Below are 18,976 nucleotides of genomic sequence, written 5' to 3'. Positions count from 1 at the left end.
CACAAAGATTTTCAATCTTTCTGATAAAAAAAAAAAAAAAAAGACAAACTACTCCAGGAAATTTATTGCTTATAAAAAATAATCCATTTATATGGTATAAAGTGTCTCTTCCTGTTTTAGCTGGAAACACCCAGCATCAGCACATCTTTAACGCAAAGCAACGTGGTACAGAGATGAGCTCTTGAGAAGCAGGTAGGCTAATCCATCTGTCATGCCTCACTGATGGGACAGAACTACAAAAACATAGTCAGAAATGGTGTTGATTTACTGCAGTGTGAACTACAAGAGCCGGTTAGGAGCTTTTCAGATTAGCGCATGGAATAAAGTTGCAGTTTAACAAGGCAATTCAGCACCTATCCATCTGATCCTAAAGCCAAGGGAAACTGCGGTACTCCTGCTTCCATTCTTATCCAGAACAGTTTGCTAAAGGAATATTTTTTTTTACATTACACAATAAACTAAAAATGCTGTAAAACAAAACTGAAGAGCTACAGTCAAGCACTCAAAATTAATAAAAGACAGAATGACATGTAATAAGCTTCGTTGAGATCCTTGGATGCTTTTAAGGATGGCCTGTTGACTTCCCCCCTGTTTTACAACTGCCAATGTTTAGAAATAACTAAATAACTTAGTAAAATGTAAACTAGTATATATCTTTTTCATTTAGAATAATAAGACTGAAGCAGTTGTTACTCAAGACAGATACATACAGGCTCTCTCAACTTCTGGCAATATGTTTCCGTTAATAATCAACATCTGCACATTTGAAAGACAAGTATCTTGAGTAAAACAAAGCTCCACCACAAGAGCTGTTTACTTTTAAAATACACTTAAATTACTTCAATTCCTGTAACGAAGTACTAAACTTATAAGGAAAAGATTCGTCAGATAAAATTATACCAAAAATTGGAACAAGGGAACAAAGACCAAGTTAAACTTCACATCAAAAACATTTACTTAAAGCTGTCACTGAACATATGATTTGGGAACTTGAATTAATTCTTCTAGCTTGTTAAATAAAAGGTTGAAGGGAATCTCTTCAGGTTAGATAATTTTATGAAGCTAATGATGTTATTAATATTTTGCTGAAAATATAAATAACCAATTCAGAAATGTGTTTTAAATAAATACTTTAGGCATAATATGAAAATGCAGTTGCAATGGTTGTGCAATGTTAATTCATTGATACACAGCAAATCTGGACCAGACTGCTGGATGCCATGCTTCTCCAGGAAAAAAATGAGTATGAACAGAGAATGCCAGTATCTTTATCAGTGATCTGGATGAAGGGATGAAGAGCACCCTCGGTAAGTTTGCAGATGACAAGTTGGTTGGGAGTGTTGATCTGCTGACGTGTAGGAAGGCTCTACAACAGGATCTGGACTGGCTGGATTGAGGGGCTGAGGCCAATTGTATGAAGTTCAACAAGGACAAGTGCCAGGTCCTGCAGTTGGGTCACAACAACCCCAGGCAGCGCTACAGGTTTGGGGAAGAGTGGCTGGAAAGCTGCCAGGCAGAAAGGGATCTGTGGGTGTTGACTGACAGTCGGCTGAATATGAGCCAACAGTGTGCCCAGATGGCCAAAAAGACCAACAGCATCCTGGTTTGTATCAGAAATAGTGTGGCCAGCAGGACTAGAGAAGTGATTGTCTCCCTGTACTCGGTGCTGGTGAGGCCCCACCTCAAATCCTGTGTTCAGTTTTGGGTCCCTCACTACAAGAAAGACATTGAGGTGCTGGAGAGAGTTCAGAGAAGGGCAACAAAGCTGGTGACGGGCCTGGAGCACAAGTCCGATGAGAAACAGCTGAGGGAACTGGAGCTGTTTAGTCTGGAGAAAAGGAGGCTGCGGGGAGACCTTATCACTGTCTGCAACTACCTGAGAGGAGGTGGTAGCGAGGTGGGTGTTGGTCTCTTCTCCAAAGTAAAAAGCAATAGGGCAAGAGGAAGCAGCCTCAAGTTGCTGCAGGGGAGGTTCAGATTGAATATTACGAAAAAATTCTTCACAGAAAGGGTTGCCAGGCATTGGAGCAGGCTGCCCAGGGAAGTGGTGAAGTCATCAACCCCAGATGTGTTTAAAAAATGTGCAGATGTTGTGTTTAGGGACATGGTTTAGTGGGGGATTTGGCAGTTCTAGGTTACAATTATTATAGTTCCAGTCAGCGAGTGATATAAAACAAGATACAATGAAAAGAGAAAATAGAGGAAACACTAATAGTTAATGCACCAAGAGTGAAAACAGAGGCAGATAGATATTGGAGCAGAAATGAAAGCAGAGTTAGTGATGTGGTGTTATGGAAAAGGATGACAAGTCTCATCTCAAAATGCACTTCAGCTCATTTTGGAAAATCAGTGCAAAAAAGTCAGTAGTCATGGCCACATTACTAAGAAGAAAACTAGTTCTTCCAAGTAGTTTCAAATCTTTATATGCCCTTCTTTATTTCCAAATACTGTACATTTCTCGGTGAGGTCAATTAAGCATGTTCATCTAATGGCCTCCTTGCAAAGAAAAATTATTTTAAGAAAGCAGTGAAATTTCTCAGATTTCCTTTTCATGCAGTAATACAGAGTGAATACATGCAATACACGTATATGACCTCATTAATGTTTATAAATATGTAAAGGGTGAGTGTCACAAGGATGGAGCCAGGCTCTTCTCGGTGACAACCAATGATAGGACAAGTGGCAATGGGTACAAACTGGAACACAGGAGGTCCCACTTAAATATGAGAAGAAACTTCTTCTCAGTGAGAGTGAGAGACACTGGAACAGGCTGCTCAGGGAGGTTGTGGAGTCTCCTTCTCTGGAGACATTCAAAACCCGCCTGGACACGTTCCTGTGTAACCTCACCTAGGTGTTCCTGCTCCGGTGGGGGGATTGGACTAGGTGATCTTTTGAGATCCCTTCCAATCCCTAACATTCTGTGAACTTTTGGGATTATTTTAAATATAATAAATATGGAGTTGTTTGTTTTCTAGTGTCTGACAATGAAGATACACTTTATGTCAGGAGACAGAGGATTCTGCCATCTTTTTAAGCTGCTGATGATACAGCCCCAGTGGGGCAGTCAAGACCAAGACATACAGTTTGCTTCTCGAATGAGTCCAAAGTGCAAAAAACAGATCAAATATCTTAGTATCTAAGGGCAAAATCCCACAGTGCTTAGTCAGGCAAAACTCCTGTTGAAGCCAATGGGAGTTTTGTCTGAATAAGTACTGAGTGAAGACTATGATGTTTGACCTAGATTTATCAGAGTCACACAAATCTAGGTCTAACATGTGTTTAAGACTGACAACCACCGTGCCACAATATTCCTGCAGCATTCTGTTCAAAGGAAAACACAGTAACAGTAAGCTATGAATCATCTGCTGCATCCCCTATGTATATAAAGGAAGGCAACAACTTGCAGCTGGGCAAGGAGCTGCTATCTTGAAAATCTGCCAAAGTGCAAGACTGAAAAAAAAAAGTTTACCTACTGTAAAGTTTTGGAAATCTGATAAATACAGAAAAGTGCGCAAGTGAGATTCCCAAGGGCTTCTGTGTGATTGAAAATAATCTGTCACTCTTGTAAGCAAACCAACTCATAAGCAAACAGGCAACAACGAATAATTCCTTTCTGTAGTTATCCTTCTCATTTATGGCAAGCTGCAATTCCTACATGGTCAGCAGAAATTTCTCTAGCTGATTTCAATGGGGATTAATTTAGGTGGATAACTAGGCCAGTCTTGTTTCTAAGTTAACATTTCTATTACAGAAATATGAAAGTAGATTAAGTATAACGTATATGTATATCTTGCATCAGAAACTTCCTTCTGTAATTAAAGAATCCCATTTACAATAACTTTGATGTCATATACAAGAGAAATATTAGAATTAGTATCAAAGTGAGAAGAAAAATTCATAAGCAGGATAGAACAGGCATGATTTTTACTTCCTTCTTCCATCTGAAGCAAGGATCAAAAACCCTGACACCAGTAGCACTTGAACCAGAGAATCTCCCTGAAGGGTGAGGGGGAGACAGTACAATGTGTGTACCACATATCACAACACACAAGCCAAAATCATACCAAGCTATAACTCCATCCTTTCATATTTAACTGGGTCTACCCTTTGCAAAATTCCCTTATATAAAGAGCAGTAGTTAAACAATGTGAAAAGATATTTCTTTTTCATCTGAGATCTCTTCCATCATTAATGAATCCTAAACCTTCTGAGCTGTGCAATATTACCCAGAGAAATGAATAGCTATACTATTCAGCCAGATAATAGCTTGATACCATCTTTGACTGTGAAATTAAACTTAGGATTTTTAAAGAGCAGGTCCTTGAAAATGAAAAGCCCAGAACTTCTATCAAGTGTCAGTCTAGGACTTTGTAATCTTACAAAGTAAATACTAAAACCCACAGTCAAAGTTCAGTCAGTTCCAGGTTTTGCCACCAGATTTGGAAGAGTGGTATCACTTGCTTTGCCTTCGTTAAACTTTCAGGTGAGGTAATGAGGTGCCACAGAAACAAGAACATACAGTTTATTCTCTTCAATGAATACAGCTATAGAGAAAGTGAAACTCATACTCCAGAATACCACAGTGCAGAAAACTACTGCAGAGATTTTCCTCAGTGGAGATGTTTCAGCATCTCCATGGCACTGATGCATTTCTACTAAAGGCCTCATTTCATCTCTTTATGGATGACTATCTTAAACAAACATTAGGTTACAAAAAAGAAAAAAAAAAGAAAAAAAATCAGTACTAATTCTCTTTACTTTCAAAATTGTCAGGCTTTCTGTCCTCCTTTGTATTCCTGCAAGCCCTCTGCTCCTCTCCCTCATTTCTTTATTGCCTCCTTTTGGTGACCTTATATATTAACATTGATCCTCCTTCAAAAAAATACCCCACAAATGAACAAAACACCCAAAAAAGTCCTTCTAGATGGAAAGAAAGGAATCTTGGTTTTCCCCAGATCTGCATCTTGAAGACTGGATGTCAAAATTCCAGGCAAATAATTAGGGTTAAGTCCTTGCTATAATAAATTAACAGAATTTGTTTTCTATGTTAACCATTTATTTTCATTAAATAAAAACATAAATAGTGTCTCTGAAATTTTAGTACCTCTTTCCAATGTGGCAAATTTGAAATTGATAAAAGTCATTAGGAAGCACAAGACTAGCCAGTCACATGCAAATACAGCACAGGATAATTCCTCGGGAACAACACCAAAAAATCCCACAGAAAAAAAACAGCGCATCCAAATGTTGGATCTTTATCAGACAGGAATTCCCAGTTCTAAAAAACAAATAAGACTAAATCATGGTCTACCAGTGTTGCTGAGAATTTTTGGTCTCTTCCAGTGTCATAACTGTTTGCTCTCCAGTTCACACAGCAGACTCAGTGCAAAACACAATACAGCAGGAGAAAATGGAGACAGAAACATAAGTGATCTCCTGTAGCATCTGAAGACACAGTATGAGCCTCCTCTCAAAGCTCATTCCCTGTGTGCTTTGAAATATGCATCTGACCATGCCTGACAAACCCACTGCTTTTAAATAACCAAGTCTTACAGGTGGGATTTTTGTTTTCAACTAGTCTTATATGGGACTAGAATCAGGAATTAATTTGACTATACTCATGAACATAACACGAAGGAATTACATCGTACTGTGGAATATGTCAAGATTTAATTATGAAGCTTTACAAAATCCTGGTGAAGCCAACTGCTTCAAATCTTTGACCTACTTCAGATTTTCAACCCAGAAGTTTTATATGGCTATATGTAGAGAGGTTACTTTTTACTGCAGTGTTTCATGAGGAAAATAAATTCCCATGGAGAGTGGTGCAACAAATGAAAAGAAAAACAATCATCCAGGTCTTATTTCCTTCCACCTAACAATGGCTAAATAATAGAGTTGGAGCAGAGTTGTTTGGATCACTGGAGCTGAATGGTTTTATTTTCCCAATGAACTGCTTGCCTCTTCTGGCTTCAACAACACACAGTAAAAAAAAATAATTAGTTTCTTCTTTGAAAGGTATGAATAATTTCAAATCAGGAAAAAACCAACCAACCGAACAACACCACACATATGACTAAGCTAGATTCTTTTTCAAAGCTTTGAGGTGGGGTGGTTCTGCTTGTTCTACGTATCAAAATACTATAACGTACAGCAATTATTGTCAGCTGACATGCTACTGAAAGCAACAGTTCTGACCTTAATGGAGTGAATTTAAACTCATTAAACAGTATTTCAGGAGCTCTGCATACTGCAGGTATGTTCAAATGTATTTAACATACCAGGGATATTTTATGGTGCACCTTAACTTGCTCAATATCTTGAATAGTAAAACACCAATGTGGTCCATTATTAGCAACAGCCTAACAAAACAGATGTTCAGGACTATATTCATTCACATAATTAGCAACAAAGCAGTAACTCTGATTTTATGTCAGTACTCCTACATTTTTAATCTTAAGTGTGGATAGTATCATTCTAAGTGAATGAAGGAATTGGTAAAAATGTATAAGTATGTTCTGCATGTTTACAATAGCTTCAATTATCATTTGAAAATGGCAATTCTGATTAAAAATTTGAACACTTACAAATGCATGCAATCAAGTCCATATGCAGCTAAAAACCCAGCTGTCTCTGAAATCAGATTAACATTGTGATAGCTGTTAGCTTTTAAAAAATAATCTATCAGCAGTATGAGGAATTAACAATAAAATGCTATGACTGCTTATATTATGAAGTATATAGTACATACATATGTATTAGCCTAATTTTATTAGACTTATTTTCTGGAAAGGAGGAGAGCAGTCAACACAAAAAGAAGTTTCCAGGGTTCTCAGGTCCAGCTGAAAGGTCAATAACTTTGGTGCCTTGACAATTTGTAATCTTTCTGAAAACATCACCAGTAGCTCTCTGAACTTCATAGTCTTCACTTAACTGTTCTTTCAGAAATTATTTTCAAGTGCATTGTCTTTTTCCACCCTTCTCTGTCCTTGTATATCTATTTAAGATTTGCTCAGAGAAGTGGCATTGCCTATTTTATGGGTTCAATACCAAGAAGTTTTGAATCTTATACCAAAGACACACTTACCGTTTATGATTGTGAGATAACACTATCTGTGGGAGGAAAAAGCAAATTGCCTTTTTTCTTTCCCCTACACTAGCTATGTAACAACAAATATTGAATCATCATTTTCCTCCCAAATAACTTTCTAGATTTTCTATCAGTTATATAACACCAGCCTTGGTCATGTTAAAACCAGGCAGTGCTTTGACACACTTGATGAGTAATTCTTCATTCTAGGCTATAACAGAAGTAAAACATATTTACAATTTTCCTCTGGAAGGCATTATTTAAGCCCTGCAGGGAAACTGACCCTGTCTCTGCCTTCCCCAAAGTACTAACAGATCATTAGTACTCCCTAAGCAATGGCAATTATAGTTCTGAAAATAAAGAGGTTATTTGTTACATTAATAATTTCAAAATACACATTATCTGGAGGAAAAAAAAAAAAACAAAAAAAAAAGACAAAAAAAAACCCAAACCAAACAAAACAATCCCAACACTTTGCAGCTTTATGCAGACATTTAATGACAACTTTTTGTAGAGATAAAGAGAGACAATCAGCAGGCTATTAAATCCCCTGAAGACAACATTATGGTCACAAACAGCCACCTTTTGAAGGATGCCAACTCTAGATGCTCCCCAAGCTTATCCTCATTTATTTCCTAAACAGCAATCTCTCTTTACAGTCATGTTTCTTTTGCATACCCTACCAGCAAGGACTCAGTGGTGCTGCGACCACCTATGCAGAAAGAAGACTAACAGCAAAATGGATCTGCTAAAAGAGTCTCTTCCCTTTGCACAGGTAAGTCACTGTACAGCTGCTTCATGTCCCTGTCAGGCCACACACTCTCCAGCAAACAGATACTTTTCATACCCGTTAAAAAAAACAGTATCTCCTGGCAATGTAACCTGGATTTCCCAAAGAAGAGAAAATTGCATATTATGGGATTAAACTACAAATTGGAAAGCAGCTTTTTAAACACAGATACAGGCCAAACAAAGTTACATCAATTGTTTTCTAAAGTTTGTCTTGAACCTAACAAGAAAGAATGAAATACAGAATCACGGTCCCATAAACCCCCACCTAGCCTTTAAAGACACATATTTTGTTTAGCATTTCTTCATATCTGAATTAAAAAAATAAAGCCAGGTGTTATTTCCCTATGGTATGTGACAACTACAAAGCAAAATCAGAAATTCAGGACTGCAGAAAAATATAACAACTAAAAATATTCTTTTTTTTTGTTTTGTTTTCCTTTTGAAAGTAAACTGAAGATTGATTTTATTTGAAAAGGCAAATCGTATCACCGCACTCCAAAGTTAGGTAACAAAACATGAATTAACTCAAACTACATTTTGAGATTAACATCCTAACATTCAAGATCTAGATGAATTTAATCTTTCGTATGTTGACTCAGAAAAGCTCTTGGCCTGGTGTTTTTCATTTGCTCTATTATTGCTTGCTTTTGATCATAGCCAAACTACAGAGAAATTGCAGGTGCATTTTTCTAGGCTAGTTTTCTCCTCAATTCTGTTCCATGACCTTCTGCTGTGCTGGCTGTTATTTAAGCTGATCATTAAGATCCACTCCAGTGTCTTTTCCTTACAATTTTTTTTGAACAAAGAGGTTTTTGCACCAGTCATTTTTATCTGTAAAAATTACCTTGGCTAATTTTTGTCACTATTTGCAGTGCTAAAATACTAAATGATAGTCTCTGTCACCTTACATTCTCTTGTCCTTTTTGTTCTCTGCAATATTTCCCCCACAACAGTGATTTTACTTACATTTTATATTCTCTATCAAGTTTCAGTAGTGACACATAAAATGCTTTAAACTTCTGCAAAGTTGTACGCTTGCCCCAGTCTGCCTGTTTTTACTGCTGTACACTACTTCTCAAAATTATTCCTAGAGTTTTTCTGTTGGATTGTACTCCACTACATAACAGTTTCCATTTGGATGATGATACCTGCAGTCACATTTTGTCGTTGCTTTCACTAACAAATGCATTTGGCAGAATTAAACTACTTACAAGCAATGTCTTATTGAAAAATCTTGACCATGGGATGATTTGTTTTGCACCCATGCAGCACGTGGCACAGAATGTCACTGTGTGAATCCTGCACAGCTGCTTTTGTATAAGTTGGGGCATGGTTGTCAGACACGTGCAGTCCTGATTCAAGGACTTCTACAAACAGACATCCTGCATATCCACAGACAGTTCGTTTTATTGGTTTGAGCTACTCTGACTGTCAGAAGCAAGAATTGCCATACTGAATCAAACCCACGGCGCTCTAATCCTCTAACCTGTGGCATTAACAATATCAGGTGATTCAGAGAAAGGTGCGAAAGCTTGAAAATAATCTACTCTGCTACTTCTCCCTTTCACATTTGTTTTCTTCCTGCCCTCCTTCCTTCCCTAAGCTGGAACATGAGATTTCATATCTCTTTAAAATTGTTATTGAGTGTAGTAACTGGATATTATTTCTTCCTAAGAATATTCAACACCATCACTTTTTTTCCTTTCTTTTTTTTTTTTTTTTTTTAATAAATCTTCATGAAATCTTGGCCCAAACGGCTTTCTGTGGCAATCAGCTCTATGGTTTAACAACACACTGTGTGATACAACTATCTCACATCTTTAAAATAGTTTTGAATTTCCTATCTTTTAACTTAATTGGAAATACCTTTATTTCTGTACTTTATGAAACAGAATTGTATATTTCAGACTTTGACCATTCATTATTCAACATACTGTCTTTCCAGTGTTCATTTAGGCCAAAAATTTTAGCCTGGATATAAGAATTACTGATGTGAATATCCTGCATTGCTCTTGTCATCTCTTCAATAGACAGGTACATTTTCCTGTTAATCCTCTTGAATAGTGGCTGGTTTAAATGCTGTTCACAGTCAGAGCTAAACAGATCTCTTCTGAATGTTCGGATACCCTCTCAATGCTAATCCCTATGTCTTTCCTTGCTACAGCAGTTACCATAAGTTCAGTAAAAAGACGTATGCAGTGAATCAACAAAAAATACTCCAATAGTGGAGTGGGTTTTCAGCCTGGAGTATATCAGCCCCTGAGAGTCTGTGGAATACTTTACAAAAAAACCCACAAATGAGAAGTTTCTAACAAAGTCTGCATCACCATTGGACAAATTTCAGGAACCCATGCACTTAGAAAGGTTGACAACCGCTGCACCAAGATATGCCTTACTGTTCTTAGACAATATTATTCCAATAAATAATCAATAAAATCATGATCAGTATTATATTTCACAAACAGATTTATAATTTCTCTCCTAGATGCTCCTTCCATGGCACTGATGCTTTAGGTCTGTAAGAAGTTCATTCTCAATCCTACTCTGTAAGTCATTTGTAAATGCACAGCTCCGTTTCTCAAAAACACTCTTACAGATGACCAGAGAACCAATCTGAGAAATAGCAAAGCACATACGTGCAGAGTTTAATAACCAAATTTGTTAGTATGAAAATGGGAGGAATCAGACACAGAAGTTGAAATCCAAGCTAATAGAAAGCCAGAGCTTACAAATCACCAAAGAGGCAGCAATTTTTAGATTGACTACAGTACAATTTTTTCTTTTCATTGAAAATTAAATTAGCTGGTGATGAATGATGGGATGATGCTTTGAAAGTCATATTAGGAATGGAGTGGAAAATAACACTTTTTTTACAGACAAGATGTTAGGGCATACTTATGTTGAGTTCATCAACATAATGATTTTGAACATGATAAAGTGAAATGCAAAATTTCCAACTGTGCTTCTCTGCCAAATGTATATTTGGAGTTACTACTTGGGGTGGTGAGGCAGGAAAAACAGGGATGAGAGAGCTATTAAGTTTTACAATTAAATTCAATCATTTAATTCAGGAATCTCTCTAAAATTAAGCTGCTTTTGATCTTCTAAATGCGAATTTTCATGCTTTTTTCCTCTCATACATTCTCAGAGTTCAAATGACAACTGTTACAGTGAGGTAGAGAGTACTCATGGAAGCAGAACATTAGACAAAACATGGAGAGAGAATGTATGGAGAGAGAATTTTATATTTATGTCTCGGTGTTGTCCTTGACCTTCCACCTAAGGTCTGCCTTTGTTGTAGTTTTCATTATATTCTGTTAAAATTTCTATTGTTACTAGCTTTCAGGAAGCTTAAATAAACCAGAAGACCTCTTAACTTAGAATCACAGCTAGATAAAAGTTAAACAAAGAGTCTAAGAGAGTGGATGTATTAAATTACTTTGACAAAGACACATATCCTCATCTTCAGGGGCTACTATAAATACATCTAGTAAATAGCAAGCACAATGCACTACACTGAATGAGTGAGTTTGGGACTTTCTGTTCCTTTTAACATGTAATTACTCATTAAAAGTCGTCACACCTCACACTGTTAGAGCCCAGAAGGTAACAAGTCTTTTTATCAACACACTCCTTCCTTACACCACTCCTTTACCCGCTGCCACTTTGCCCTTGAGCATAACCCGAGCACATTTTATCTTTGTCTAGGCAAACACAACAGAAGACAGAGGTCTGAAGGGAGCACATGCAGGGCCTCCAACCTCACGCATCCTCTTAGAGCAGGGCATGGGTCCAGCTGAGGCTGGCAACTCATGTGAAGGTGATTCATCTCACCACCACTTGATACAAATCCCATCACACACTTTAAGTACTGCATCTCCCACACACTGGTGTAGGCTGAGCACATTGGCACAGCTCTAACTTGCTTCTTGACTTCTTACACATGCTCTGAGAAATTAACTACTTTTTCAACAGTGTCCAGGCAAGGTATCCATACCAGGCCTCAGCCCAGCAAGATGAAATTGCAGAAGTCGAGGAGAACAAGTATTACTACTCTCACAGGGCATTAACCGTTTATAAACCCCATAAGTGCCCTCATTTTTTAGCCAGTCTCTGGTGAGATCAAACATAAAAGAACCTCCAGATAAGGAAAACCTTGGTGGGATTCTACATCATGTGCCTGGTTTCAGGCTGAGAACCAAACGTGGTCATGATGCATCAGTAGGTTTCTCTCAGTTCAGTGATGACAAAATGTGCTGTTGTAACCTCTCATACAGAATTAGCTGTTTGACAAGGGTTGTGGTCAACTTTATATCACCAGTTAGTTTTCAATAAAATAGGTTAATACAGAACTTTAGAGTACACAACCTGTTTTTCTGAACAGCTGCCAATAATCAATTAATTACATTGTTTCCAATCACGTGGATTTCTAAATATCTAGGTAATGCACTTGTCGTAGCACTCAGGTTATTCAGAAACTATTGTTTGACATCCCAAATTAACTAGAAAATTATCTACATCTTGTCTCACTTTTTAGCTAGTTAAACCCTCTCCCTGCCACCCTCCCCCCATCAAGCCATTATTTTCTGTACAAGTAAAAGCAAATGGAAAATGTCTTGACATATATAAATTATGTAACAATATCTAATAATATAAAGTCATCATCCTGATCCTCCCAAAGTTTTGCTTCTTGGCAGCATTTATACAGATTGCTGGCATCAATCTGCTTTGCTTCTCTAATGAATCTAATAAGCTAGAAATCTCCAGAGATCAAGTATTTTATCCAACTGGCTTGAGAAGAATCAGACCTGTGAAGTTCATCAAATGATTCGCTAGATGCAATGCAATAAACTAGTATTCTGGAAGTAAGAAAATATTTTCCATATTAAGGCTGAATTCAGAAATACAGCTAATAAGGGAGAAATCTAGAATATGTGTCATATAATTCATTAGTAGCAGCCTTTTAGCTCACTAAGAATAATATTTAATACAGAATATTAAGGTGTCACCTTTAACAGAAATACCAGTTTAGTCCTTTGTATAGTAGTGCTACAGATTCTGTTCTGGTTATCTAAATATGTACACATTTTGCTAAATGTAAAAAGTTTTCCTGGAGACACATGTTTCTTTTTGAAATACAGGTGAACCCTGACTATGTTTTAAACTAAATTAATTTACATCATATAACAGTCTATCCAAAAGGAGACATGCAAGAGCCTAGATGTCCTCTGCATTGGCAGAAATGCTTGTTTATATACTAGAAATGTCTTTTTATGAGGTACTGCTGCCTTGGAAACCACTACTAAAAATGAAAATTTTGTCTTCATGGAAAAAAAACCCATGCTATTCAGTTATTTACCTTATATTTTTCCTGTTCAGTTTGAAACTCAAAGATTGGCAGTTGGATGTTACTAGCACTTAATTCCTCCTTCCTATTATAAAATTCTATCTTGCTATAAGTTTTGTGATTCCCCATAGCAAACAGAGGCCAATCTCTTATTTCCTACCAACCCTCTTATAAAGAAACACATTTACATTCCTTCTCTTGAGAGGCTGGATGAAAAAAAAAAAAAACCAAACCAAACCAACAAAGCTTTCATGGAAATCAGAAAGCTGTTTTCTGAGATTTTGATCTTTTAATGTATTGTTTAAAGCATCCCACAGCTCTTTGACCAATGTCAGTCCAAAATTCTTGGGAAATGTAATGACCTTTAACTGCATTTTTTTATGTGTTTCTCAGCTTTGCCATCACTACTTAATTGAATATAGTCACCTAAGTAGCATTTTAGTGTGAGCACAGAATGGAGCCATTTTCTAGGTGGTTTCCTTTCCAGATTTTCCGTCAGTGTTATTGCTTTTCTCAGACCTCAGTTCCCAATTTTTACCCTGCATGTGGGAGGATGTGTCAATAGAAAGGATGCAAGATCTATTCTAAACCAGCGAGAAAAAGGAAGATATGTATGTTGGATGACAACGGGAAGACAAAGCAAAACATGCTGATCATGACTCAAGGCTGCCTCTGCTCAGACATTCACAAGGTAAGAGGGCCTTTAGGCTTATTTTTGTGAGGATGTGACCTGTTTTGCCACAGAGCATGACAGCTTTATAAAAGTTATTTGTCTTTTGACTCAATTTACCATTTTTATTCCTGGGAATACTTTCACACAGTATTGACCACTACAACACATATGTGTGGCTATAAAATTCCAATTTTGGGCCGTTGATTGGCTTAGGTTGTATAGTAGCTCTTGTTTCCAAATCAAACATCCAATTGTGCCATTCAGTTTCTGACATAAAGACTAAGACCAAAAGGGGAGAAAAAAGAATCACAGTTTCCTCTGAGTACTGACAGACAGTGTTGTAGTAGGAGATGTGTAGCCACGGGTGCCGGGCTGTTATAATGAAAAATCCCTGTGGAAAGGAAATGCGAATTCTATAAGCACCAAAACCTTTGTGAAAACACTGAGGCTTTAACCTTCATATGGCACAAGCAGAGTATGGAACTTAAGAGATGCTATAAAAACCTCTAGCAATACACACAGCCTGCTGTTGTGAAGATGTTCATGATGAGAAGGCCAATGACATAATGATGGTCAGTAAAAGCTGCGAGAAGACATGAGATCCAGAATGGGGTTCTATTCTTTTCTGTTACCATGGAAGACTGCTTAAAGTGTCAAAGTTTTCACTGAGTCCTCCACCACCACTGTGATAAAAATTTCTTTCTTTCCCCACCCTTAGGGCCATAATTGTGCTGTGTTCCTTTAAAAACATGACAAGACTATTGGAATCCCTACAGGAAACATCTGCTGGACCTGCTCAAGGGGAGCAAGACTCAGAGGACAGAGCAAATGACAGGCAAGAGCATCCCAGAGGAAGCTTGGATACCAGCAGGTCATACAGAATGAACATAAAACAGGGATTGGAGCAGTCAGTCTCCCCACACAGATGAGGAAAAGCTACTTTCCCAAGGACCAGAGGTGATAGAAGAGAACCAGGCAGATTCAGCCACAGTGACTGAAAGTATGGATGTGAAGACCCATTTGCAAGAACAGAAGGGGCTGGAGTTGAAGGAATGAGTGATTTAACATGCTTTTACTTTCTATTATGCCTGACTCTGCTACCTCCTATTTACAAATGTTCTAGTTCAGATTATAATGAAATGTATCATTTTCCCACATGAGTTTCCAAGTTTTTTGTTGGAGTTCATGGTCTAAGCAGATTCACCTTAGGTTCTGCCACTGGCCATCAGCCTCTGTAATATCCCCTCCTTATTCGCAGTATCTTGATGGACATGCTATAGACACCTGCTTCTGGTATAGTGTGTGGTTGCAGCCTTGGACTGAAGCAACTTTGGCTCTGACGTGTTCCACCTACAACAGCTGCCTCATAGACTTTGACATTAGCCAGCTAGATGAACCGATAAAAAAGTGAGCATTTCATCAAAGCCTGTCCTACCTTGTAAGAAAATCCATCGACACAGATATATTGCCTTGCCCCTCACCTATATATATATATATATTTTTTTTTTTTTTTTTTAACAACATAGCATTTCCTGATTAAAAGCAGCTCTGGTTATGATGAAAAGGGCAGACACTAAGTATTCTGAAAAGCTAATTGTTCAGTATTGGTATCTATCAGAAACTTACAGGATAAATAATAGCTGAAAGCCTCAAATTATCATTTGGTATCTTTTCTGAACCTAACTGGGAGAGACTGCATGGTAATTTCCAGTGCCTTCCATCAGCTGAGCTGATTAGCCCATGATGAGTGCTGAGCAATGTAAATTAACTTGCCGGTCACTGGGGCATTTGCTGCAAGCTGAGCATGCTCACACAAACAATTAGCAAAGCTCAGCCAACATGTGATAACTTGTTAAGTTGCATTAATGTTTATTTTTCTTTCCAAGCCTCATACTAAGAAGGAGTGTGAAACAAAAGAAGTTTTAAGAAATAAAGCAGGGAAATCTCTTCTATAAAGGAAAAAACTGTGACTTTCTTTTTTTCCTTCCCTTCTTGCTTATTAACACTGATTCATTAATCCTGATAGAAAGCCTTGCAAAGTGACTTGTTCTGCTCTAGTCAGCTGGCAGTTTTGCATAGACCTAGTTCTAAGAAGTGGAATTTACAGTGGAATTTGTCAGAACATCCTTATTTTGGGCTTAAACCAAAGATAATAAAATGTAATATATAAAAAAGATCTGTAATCCCATTACAATAGCTATATTGAATCCAATAGATACACTAGAGTACTCACTACAATACAGTTAAATTAGACAAGTTCCTCATTTTGGTTATACCTCACTTCTTACAGTGAAATAGAAAAAAAAGGTTAAAATAGGTCAAAATAAATTATTTAATGCTAATTTATTATCTCTATTAGAGTTCTGTCACTGTGCCCTATCATGGGAACATGCAAATTCTGGACATTTTGTGAGACTACTAATGAGAATGCAGTCAAGCTCTGAAATAATTTCAGATATATATGAAAGTTACTTGAAACCAGCTTAGAATTAGATAAGATTCTTAATGTTGCGGTAATCATCATAATAGGAATATAACTGAATATTTTGGTATGGCTAAAAAAAAGCTGCATTTGAACTTGTAATTTTATTAACACCAACAGACTCCTTCCCCTACTTTCTTCATACTGCAGGTGCAATTTACTTCTTTCATGTTCAAAGATTTTCACTTCAGTGGAACACCTCCACAATACCAGAAACAAACAAAAAAACCCCACAACCCACCCAAAAATCATTTTCCCAATAGCTATTTACTTGCATCACATAAAGAATTTAAGTATTAATGAAATGAAACTTAAACCTTGAGAAAAAGGTCCTATATAACCTGTTAGAAGGGAAGCTTAAGTGAAATAAAAAAATAAATGTATGAATACAGGCTTGACTCTATGCTTCCAAGAGAGGAACTGGTGAGATTTTCTCCTCCCCACCCCCCTCTTTAAAAAATATATCTTTGTAAATCAACACAAGTCAGCAGAAAGGGAAATTATTTTGAAAAAAACACCAACAAAGCCCAAAACTTAAACAAGAATGGAAAAGGTCTCCCACTTATACTTGCCCATTTGAAAAACAAAACAAAACAGGGCAACCCCCCACCAAACAAAATTCCCCATCCAAAATAATAAAAAAAAACCACACAACAAAAAACCCCAATTGAAACCCCACAACTATTATTGCCAAAGTTTATTTTACATCTCTTACACAGCCAAAAATCAAAACAACTTCCCTGAAACACATTGGCAATGCTATTACACCACATGGAGTGAGAATGGAACAAAGTGCTATTCCTGTGGCATAGACAAATCTGAAACCAGAATAAAAAAAAAGGCATCAGCTGTTCAAATTAGATAAAACAAACTTACACTTGTTGTGTAGGCAGCTTCAGGATCGTCCTCTAACACTCGTGACAAACCAAAATCAGAGACTTTACACATGAGGTTGCTGTTGACCAAGATATTACGGGCTGCCAGATCACGGTGCACATAGCCCATGTCCGAGAGGTACTTCATGCCAGATGCAATCCCTCGCAGCATACCAACCAGCTGGATGACTGTGAAGTGGCCATCGTGCTTCTGCAAGTAAAGATGCAAGTTCAAAGAACGCAGCTACTTTTGAATAATTTCATACTAGTGATATTAAGTACAGGTCATGTTCAAAATATATTTGTAACCCGTCCAGCCAAACTGCCTGCTGCATCTTGTTTTTTCAAGTATTTAACCTGGTCAGCAGTACAAGCTATCCTATCTCTCATTGTGCAGTTTATCCCTCTTTTCTTCCATATTTTCAAACTCCCTATAATCTTTCTACTGACAGCATATAATGTCTTTTATCCCCAGTTACTAAGAACTCTTTCCCCAAATGTTGCTTTTTAACAAAAGAACCACAATGCACTGAAAAAATCCTCTTCATCTTTTACTCCATGGCCTCAGGCAACAGAAAACCCTCTTTCTGTTGCCTCAGCCTTGATTGTCTGCACGTATTGCTGTTAACTCACTTTTTTTTTGGTGGGGTTGGTTTGTTTAAAAATCAAAAATTGAAAAAAGTTTGGGGCTTCACCTCACATTTGCTCTGCACCTAACACCATATAATCTCTGAACAGTTGATTAAAAAGGAGAAGTGTGCTGAAATTCAGAGGTTATGTATCTTTTCCAAAGTCTTCCTGACTAAGCCCACTAAGCTCAGAGCCATGAATGCATTAAGCTGATTAAACGCCTGCTGAAACCTAATGGAGTTGAACATGTAAATAAGAATTACGTTGTTGACCATGTTCATCCATCTGGTCAGTCTTGGTGGGCCTCAGTTTCCCCTCACCAATATTAAAGTTGATGCTACTGTACTTCCTACATCAGAAGGCTCCTAAACTATATGACAGTGGGGACAAAGTGAATACCCGTACAGAAATCTGATTGTCGGCTCTTTGCCTGGATTAGCTCTACCCTATCTACCATTTGCAGCAGACTGCTTGCAACAGTATTTGTGTGACCTCAGCTGGCAGGCATTTAGCTTCTCATGGATTATTCAGTGAGCCAGGCTTTCATGTTAGAAGGAACAGCCAAACAAAAACAAACAGCTCTTCCCTGCAAGCAAGTTAACTTTCCATTTTCTCTTTCAACACCTTCAGCGCTGGGCTACAGAAAAGCAGCAGTGTTCTGATCAGTATTCAGGACATTTCTGTTGCTTAGCTCATACATTTAAACAAGATGATTTTTGTAGGGGAGAAGGTTACAGTAAATTCAATAAATTTATTAGATTCAGCAAAGCAACAGGCTGAACTGTATGGATATGTTTAACTTTATCCCTGATCAGTAAAGTATTTCAGTATTTTCATCACGGTTCAATGATTAGGGGTCTGTTTCCCACTAGTCAGGAAATGAACACTTGAAGAAATTGGGAACTGCTCCTCAAATGTAATTAAGGTTACCAAAAATCCCACAAACAAATGACAAAACCCCAGACATGGAGAAGTTCGCAGTCACTTGCTTCTCATGTTATTAATCTATCTTCTGAGATGAAGCAATACTAGACCAAGAGCTGCCTCTAATATAGATTGTACCTCTACTTAAGTCAAGAAATTATAC

The 18,976-nt window shown here is 37.5% G+C and overlaps 1 protein-coding gene across 7 annotated transcripts in view; it reads right to left on the bottom strand.

Moving 5' to 3' along the window:
* EPHA6 (EPH receptor A6) overlaps positions 1-18,976 on the bottom strand; it is a 502,797-nt gene that overhangs the window by 49,000 nt on the left and 434,821 nt on the right. For all 7 annotated transcript variants that reach the window (XM_065076549.1, XM_065076536.1, XM_065076555.1 and 4 more), the window contains one exon: positions 17,261-17,470. In XM_065076549.1, coding sequence (XP_064932621.1) covers positions 17,261-17,470 — 210 coding nt within the window. The remainder of the gene's footprint in view (positions 1-17,260; positions 17,471-18,976) is intronic.

The sequence above is a fragment of the Columba livia genome, chromosome 1, assembly GCF_036013475.1.
Source record: "Columba livia isolate bColLiv1 breed racing homer chromosome 1, bColLiv1.pat.W.v2, whole genome shotgun sequence".
Lineage (NCBI taxonomy): Eukaryota > Metazoa > Chordata > Aves > Columbiformes > Columbidae > Columba > Columba livia.
This window is presented reverse-complemented; position numbering and strand designations above follow the sequence as displayed.